At 41.6% G+C, this 8150-nt stretch overlaps 2 protein-coding genes across 3 annotated transcripts in view; both read left to right on the top strand.

The window, feature by feature from the left end:
• LOC117952796 (interleukin-10 receptor subunit beta-like) overlaps positions 1-2920 on the top strand; it is an 8416-nt gene extending 5496 nt beyond the window's left edge. The window contains exons 6-7 of the mRNA XM_034885343.1: positions 2306-2451; positions 2617-2920. Of these exons, the coding sequence (XP_034741234.1) occupies positions 2306-2451; positions 2617-2787 (317 nt within the window). The 3' untranslated portion in view covers positions 2788-2920. The remainder of the gene's footprint in view (positions 1-2305; positions 2452-2616) is intronic.
• Positions 2921-5841: 2921 nt separating this feature from the next.
• Positions 5842-8150, top strand: part of il10rb (interleukin 10 receptor, beta) — a 20081-nt gene continuing 17772 nt past the window's right edge. For both annotated transcript variants that reach the window (XM_034885341.1, XM_034885340.1), the window contains exon 1: positions 5842-6051. In XM_034885341.1, the coding sequence (XP_034741232.1) occupies positions 5946-6051 (106 nt within the window). In that variant the 5' untranslated portion in view covers positions 5842-5945. The remainder of the gene's footprint in view (positions 6052-8150) is intronic.

Below are 8150 nucleotides of genomic sequence, written 5' to 3'. Positions count from 1 at the left end.
GGGTGAGGGGGTCCCTTCTCAGGGCCATCCAATCTCTGTATGACCAAAGCGAGAGCTGTGTCCTGGTTCTCGGCAGTAGGTCGGACTCGTTCCAGGTTCTGGAGGGTTGGCCTCCGCCAGGGCTGCACTTTGTCACCAATCCTGTTTATAATATTTATGGACAGGATATCGAGGCGTGGTCGGGGCGGGGAGGGGTTGCAGTTCCGTGGGCTCAGGATCGCATCGCTGCTTTTTGCAGATGATGTGGTCCTGATGGCGTCATCGGCCTGTGACCTTCAGCACTCACTGGATCGGTTCGCAGCCGAGTGTGAAGCGGCTGGGATGAGGATCAGCACCTCTATATCTGAGGCCATGGTTCTCAGCAGGAAACCAATGGAGGGCTTTCTTCAGGTAGGGGGTGAGTCCTTACCCCAAGTGAAGGAGTTTAAGTACCTTGGGGTCTTGTTCGCGAGTGAGGGGACCATGGACCGTGAGGTTGGTCGGAGAATCGGAGCAGCGGGTGTGGTATTACATTCTGTTTATCGCACCGTTGTAACAAGAAGGGAGCTGAGCCAGAAGGCAAAGCTCTAGATCTACCGGGCAGTGTTCGTTCCTACCCTCATCTATGGTCATGAAGGCTGGGTCAGGACCGAAGGAACCAGATCCAGGGTACAAGCGGCCGAAATGGGTTTCCTCAAGAGGGGGGCTGGCGTCTCCCTTAGAGATCGGGTGAGAAGCTCAGTCCTTCACGTCGAAAGGAGCCAGTTGAGGTGGTTCGGGCATCTGGTAAGGATGCCTCCTGGGCGCCCCCTAGGGAGGTGGTCCAGGCACGTCCAGCTGGGAGGAGGCCTCGGGGAAGACCCAGGACTAGATGGAGAGATTATATCTCTAACCTGGCCTGGGAAGGCCTCGGGATCCCCCAGTCGGAGCTGGTTGATGTGGCTCGGGAAAGGGAAGTTTGGGGTCCCCTGCTGGAGCTGCTGCCCCCGCGACCCGATACCGGATAAGTGGTCGAAGATGGATGGATGGATTAAAAAAATGCACGTCTCCTTTAAAAGCAATCCTTGGGTGGCTTTTGAAGGAGACACAGATCAGTTTCCACCCAAGCAACGAGCCTATACAGGATGAAATAAACTTATATATAAAATAAAAAAAAAATATATATATAATCTATTTGACCGGTGTGGGATATGTCCTGTCTAGTTTGGTTGTGCCCAAAGTTTTTCAGTTATTGGGACTTGATATTTAAAACTTTGTCTGATATACCGGGACACGCGGTTAAATGTATTTGGAGTATTTGGAGTGCACGATGCAAAACCCTACGAAGCCGTTATGCACTCCCTAAATAACTACCAGAGGTGATGTCAATAAGTATGTCATTTAATTTATACTTTTATTATTTTATTCCCAGTGGGAAAATTACAATTTACACTCTGTTGCACTCTTGCCTTGCTCAAGGACGCCTGGCAGTGCCCAGGAGGTGAAGTGGCACATCTCCAGCTACTGATCCACACTCCGTACTTTTGTCCGTGCGGGGATTTGAACCGGCGACCTTCCGGTTCCCACCTCCCTACAGCCTGAGCTACTGCAGCTTTGATCACTATCTAGTCTGATTATCTACTCATTATCTATTACCTATTTTTGTTTCTGTAATGTCTGTAGATTACTTCGGTGATATGATTTAGAATTTAGCATGCAATATGTTTGCTTTCTACAATACCAATAAATATATAAAATAAATTATATACACACACACACACACACACACACACACACACACAGAGATGCTACCAGTCAAAAGTTTAAGGAATCACTTACAAATGTCCATTCCACTCCATTATAGACAGAATACCAGCTGATCTGAGTGGGGGGGCGGATCTTTAATGCAATATGTACATTGTGTTATCAGCGACCATTCATCCAATGTTCCAAAGGCACATTATGTTCACTAATCAGATATCATTTAAAAAAATTAAATGAGAAAACATTGGAGAATGCTTTTGCAATTATGTAATCAAAAATGTAATCTGAAAACTGCCCTGGTTAAAAAAAACAATGCAACTTATGTCAGCTGGTAGTCTGTCTATAATGGAGTGTAATGGAAATTTCTAAGTGACCCCACACTTATATATATATACAGTATATATATATATATATATATATATATATATATATATATATATATATATATATATAAACTATCACACTATCTCTATCAATAAGTGCTAATGTGAAGCATTTCTGCAGGAGGTTTTGAGTTTCCACAGTATATTCAGAGTGTAAAAACATACTGCGAACTTCTGTCCTTGGTCTCAATGTTTTGCAGAAGAAGAGGCACCCTGGGTGGCAGCGGTGGTGACGTTTGTCGTCATGGCGACGGCAGTGGCCGTGGTGGCGGCCGCAGTCGTGTATCGGAAACGCATTTCCAACTTTCTATGCCCAAAGGATGCACTGCCTCAGCACTTTAAAGAGGTGTGTATCGTCATATTTGTCTGCATGGGTGTGTGTGTGTCCCTCAGACCCTGTCATGTCCTCGTGCATGTCTTCATGCGTAAGTGCCTTCTTTTTTTCTCCTTCTTTTAGGTATTTCAGTTAATTTAACACAAACCTGAAACCGTTTTCTTCCCCACCCTACAGTACCTGCTGGCCCCTCCCAACTCGTCCATGTACCTAGACATGCGAAACTCCCGTCCACCTAAGGAGGTCTTTGACCCGGTCAGCATCGTGGCAGGCGGCGGCACCCTGGAGGAGGGGCTCCCTCTGGAGGCATCAGGGACTAGCTGCAGCAAACAGCCCGACACCACATAGAGACATGCTGGGAACACTGGAACAATGAAGACGTCGGGACTGTTGGAGATTACCAGCAGGGACGACCGCAAAGACACCGAGAAACTGGGAAATAATCGATTCTTGTTTGATTTAAGAGGGTTAGAAACAGAGACATGTACAGTACAGTACGTACAAGATTGGTACCACATCGAAAATATGTAGTTTTGTCCTGTACAACTCGCAGTTTTACCACATACTGTGGTTAACAGAAGGAGTGCGACACGGCCCTTTGGAGCTACCCGCGCTGAGTATTTAAGCTGCCATGATGGTATAAGTTGTCCATCCACAATTAAAGGGTAACTCTTTATTTTTTCAACCTGCACCCTATTTGCCCGTGTTTTTGTGTTTATACAAACTACATTTTTTAAAAATTATTCCAATGTTAAGCAAGACAGCTCCAATCGGCAGATAGTGAAATAAGCTCCAATGTAACGTTAACGGGCAATTACGCACCTTCAATTCTGTCCACTAAAAGTGCTGTTTTTGCCACTAAGAGGCTCAGATTGTTATTCTAAGTGTCTGACAACATTATGGAGAGGATCCCTACAGAGGTAGACCTTCTTTTAAAGAGTAAAGTCTGGATTGGTTGAAATTAACCCTTAGTTCACCCTTCTACATGTGGAAATATGATGGCTAAAGTACTGTTTATTTACATGGAGTCTGGTGGGTTTGGCGATTTTGGAGCTGTTTCCTGTTAAACAAAAAGGTCAATCTCTCTATTGTCAGACACTTCTAATAATCTGAATAATAATCCAAGCCTAGCATTGGAAATATATATATAAAGGGTTACATCGCAGCCCGGGTCCCAGCTGCAGGTTACAGTGTTCTCGCTCAATACTGGATCATTTCAAAGAGTCTTGTTCAGCCACTTAGACACCAATGCATGGGAAAATGGGGTCCAGGTAAAAAAAAAATGAAATTACCCTTTAACCGTGTATGATTCTGTGTTATCAAGTATGCATGTGGACAGGAAAATCTATTTTTAATGGGCATCACATTTTGTAAAGCATTTGGCAATTCCTCATTGTAGCAATGTCGTACTTAGTTAATAAAGTCATTTTTATTTTTAATGTGTTAAAGTTGGTTTGCCTCGGTTAATATGGTTAGATTTTATTCTGGCGTGAAACACGGATTCTCTGGTGATTTAAGGCAAATTCAGAATAAACCTCGAGATGTGAACACATCTCCTCGGCATGCAAAAGAAAAGAAATTGCTAAAGTCCACAGACTTTCATTCTGATGAATGGGTCACCGCTGAAAACAGTAAAAAAAAAAAATTACGAAAAAAAGGATACAGCAGGCTTATATTAATTTTGCAATAAAGTTCTTAATCTGAAACTACAAAACAAACACTGTTTCTGTAAACTCATTCTTTTAAAGGGGACATTTCAAAAAAAATGTTTTATTAATTACAACTAGTGTTGGCGATACCACGAAAAGTAATATATAACTTACACTACTCTTGTGACTGTTTGTTATTAAAGCTGGTCTTTGTTTTTGTAAGAATTATCAGTGTTACTATCTAGAGAAGATTCATATGGAGGATTTGGTTATGGAATAAGTAACTCAAATGCAACATCACGACTGGGTTTTTGGTGAGAATCAATGCATCACCAAAGCATTTGAGATGTACAGTAGCTGTATTATAGTCAGCGAGTGATAGAAATAAGACTTGATCCAGACATCGACTGGCGTGCACCGTGCCGGCCTCCAGGAGGAGCTCCAGCTGAGAGCTTGGAGACAGAGAGGTTCCACTCCATGTCCTCTAACAGACCCCATTTTGTCAGCAGCGGGGGACCATATGGGGAAAATGTCCCTGATTCACCACAGCTACTTGATAACAGAATAGCTAACACATCTGTTACATTTGAATCCATCCCGTAATAATGCACAATGTAAAATGTGTACACCAATATGTACCATATTTATTGCGCACACACACATAGTATGTGTTCAGACCAGTGTCACCAACTGTCGAGTCCGAGACAAGTCTCGAGTCCCCCGTGTTCAAGTCCCGGTCGAAGTCCAAGTCCCCAAATAGGAGTTGGAACCACATCAGGAGTCCAGAGAATAGCAACCCAAGTGGGACTGAGTACTCCATCATTGGCCCATGCATAAATAAAAATATATATGTATATACTGCATGTGTATACATGTACATGTGTACATGTACAGTATATATGTATATACTGTGTTTTAATATGTATGTATATATGTACAGTAAATATGTATAGGCTACATATGTCTTAAAACACAAATATTTGCTTTAATAAAGGTTATAATAAAAGTAAAATAAAAATGGTGAAAAGGAAAATGAAACGAAGGTTCTTTCAAACAATAGCTGGAATTCTGAAGCTAATATTCACAAGCGGAAAATATGATAGCCATAAAATTTAGTTTAATTGAATTGCCTGGAATGGCCTGTCTTTCTGGCAGTTACTGCGACTATCTTGTCTCCACCACTCTTCCTCAAACTGCGTCAAGTTACAGAAATAAGACCGGAAATAGTAGTACTGTTCTTTCAAAGTAAAACATAAAAGTGTACATGAAGCCCTTATCTGTCAGTGGTGGAATGTGGGACAGTTTAGTTGTTGAGTTGTCTGCTTGTGTTTCCACCGGTGCAAGTGCTGAGCCCATGAGTGTTAAACTGTTATCACTTCATAAGGAGACAATTTTATCATTATCGGAGACGTGCTGATGTTGGGTTATCGGATTGGATTAAGAATTGGTAATTCTTAAATAAATGACACAGTGTACACCTTTAAAAACAAAACTCATAGGTAACTATATAGGTAACTTATAATAGTGGTAGGGAGATGTTAGGACATTAGGAAAAAGGGTCTTGTCACATTTTGCTGCTTGTATGATATTGAAAAATGTGCATGGCATATATGAATGGCGATAAAAGTATTCTCCAAAGGATAATTCTATTTGCAAATATCCCATATTAAAGGAAAAATACTCAGACTTTGGTATTGGCTGGCTTTTATTTTGAAAGTTCAACCGGAACAGTGTGTGTTAGTGATAGGAGGTGCTTGACAGTAGATGGCACTTTATACTGTCTATGGTGGCCATTGGCACTGTGTCTATGGTATCAACCGGAGAGCCGAACGGCCGAGTCAGTCCGACTCCTAAACGATGAGTCCATGTGAAAAACTGTCATACACGTTACCTCGAAGAATATCAACAATGTCTGCTGCTTTTTTCGTCTGCCTTCTTCTTTGGTGCCTCCAAACCAACGCTGGTAAGTTCTGTTCGATTCGATTCGAATCGTGGGGAATTTCTCTGATTGTGTACGAACCGGACTGCTGCTAGCTAGCTAGCTAAGCAACAGGCCTAACGTTCACTGTTAGCTTCTTTACATGCTCCCCGTTTTAGGTAAATTGGCTGTCGTAATAAGCAATGGTCACATGTATTACTGTTAGCTAGTTAGCTACACGGTTATATGTGTGTAACTGCAACTGCAGCTTGACGTGCACAAAACATAGCTAACGCTAGAGGAGCAAGGTTCATGGTTTTATAGTCTGACAACGTTATGCTCAGAGAAACATGGTGAAATGACATTTTCAGTTTGTTGTTCATGACCATTTTATATTTTAACTTCGAAACGTGTCATGTAGCTAACGTTACAAGATGAATGTGCCGTTGAAATGTCAAAGCATGTCGAAAAAATGTGTGGTTTTCTAGGTCTTAAGTCGCCGAGCGACTCCGTATTGACAACCATCATAACAATGTTATGCGCGTGATGGGGAACTAGCTAACGTTAGCTTCAAGGTAAAACAACGTTAGCCTTTATGGGAAAAATAACGTTAGCCTCAATGGTAAAATAACGTTAGCCTCAATGGTAAAATAACGTTAGCCTTAATGGTAAAATAACGTTAGCCTTAATGGTAAAATAACGTTAGCCTTTATGGGAAAAATAACGTTAGCCTCAATGGTAAAATAACGTTAGCCTCAATGGTAAAATAACGTTAGCATTAATGGTAAAACAACGTTAGCCTTTATGGGGAAAATAACGTTAGCCTCAATGGTAAAATAACGGTAGCCTCAATGGTAAAAACACGTTAGCCTTAATGGTAAAATAACGTTAGCCCCAATGGTAAAATAACGTTAGCATTAATGGTAAAACAACGTTAGCCTTTATGGGAAAAATAACGTTAGCCTCAATGGTAAAAACACGTTAGCCTCAATGGTAAAATAACGTTAGCCTCAATGGTAAAAACACGTTATCCTTTATGGGAAAATAACGTTAGCCTCAATGGTAAAATAACGTTAGCCTCAATGGTAACATAACGTTAGCCTCAATGGTAACATAACGTTAGCCTCAATGGTAACATAACGTTAGCCTCAATGGTAAAAACACGTTAGCCTCAATGGTAAAAACACGTTAGCCTTTATGGGAAAAATAACGTTAGCCTCAATGGTAAAATAACGTTAGCCTTATTGGTAAAATAACGTTAGCCTTAATGGGAAAATATAGCCTTAATGGAAAAGTTGCTTTGTAATTTGACTTCGTAACGCAGTGTTATAACAACAACTGTTCCCTTTCATGTTTCTATCCATCTATCCGTCAGTTTGTCTTTTTCTGAAGAGTTTTTCAAGTCTAAAAACACTCAGTAAAACGTAAATGGTACCTCAGTTAGCTCCTGAAATACCCAGAATGCATTGTGATGGGACATTGATCCCTAAGCTGCACAGGAATATAGAGCTGGGTGGTATGGAGAAGATCAAAAATCACAATATTTTTGACCTTGATATATGGACCTGGCTCCTATAATAAATCCATGGCTCCTAGCCTAATATGCATATTGAATGTGTGGAAACAGAATTGGATCATCTTGACAATTGACGTCAATTATTTGATAATGCCGGGAGGCATTCCAACTCAGAAGCACCTGTCTGGATTTGTCTGGAGGAAGTGTGTCGATACAATGACAGAAAGGGCTGGATCTGAGTATTCAGATATGTTTTCAGGGGTTTTCTCACAGCCCAGAATGCTGTGTGGCGTAGCTAGACCATCCTCCGTGGCGTTGTGGAGGAAGGTCTGGCAATGCGAGACAGCCCCCACCCCAGAGTAAACATGCTACCCCCCATTCACAATGAAAGTGTAAACCTGCACACTCTGAAAACCATTCCATGTGTTGTACTGTAGAGAGAACATGTCATCTGGGAAAATATAAAGCCATGTTTTGAAGCTTCTTCCATTTCCTCTATTCTGTATCCTGTGATAGTCCTGACTCACCCAAGGCTTTCTTCTCCTTCTTAAAATATGCTTTTTTTTAATCTTCGGCCAAGCTCCTCCTGTCCTTGTCCCTTGTTTGTTTGTTAGGAACAATAGTGTGT

The sequence above is a fragment of the Etheostoma cragini genome, chromosome 11 (assembly GCF_013103735.1).
Source record: "Etheostoma cragini isolate CJK2018 chromosome 11, CSU_Ecrag_1.0, whole genome shotgun sequence".
Lineage (NCBI taxonomy): Eukaryota > Metazoa > Chordata > Actinopteri > Perciformes > Percidae > Etheostoma > Etheostoma cragini.
The sequence above is the reverse complement of the archived record's forward strand: the minus strand, read 5'-3'. Positions and strand labels throughout refer to the sequence as shown.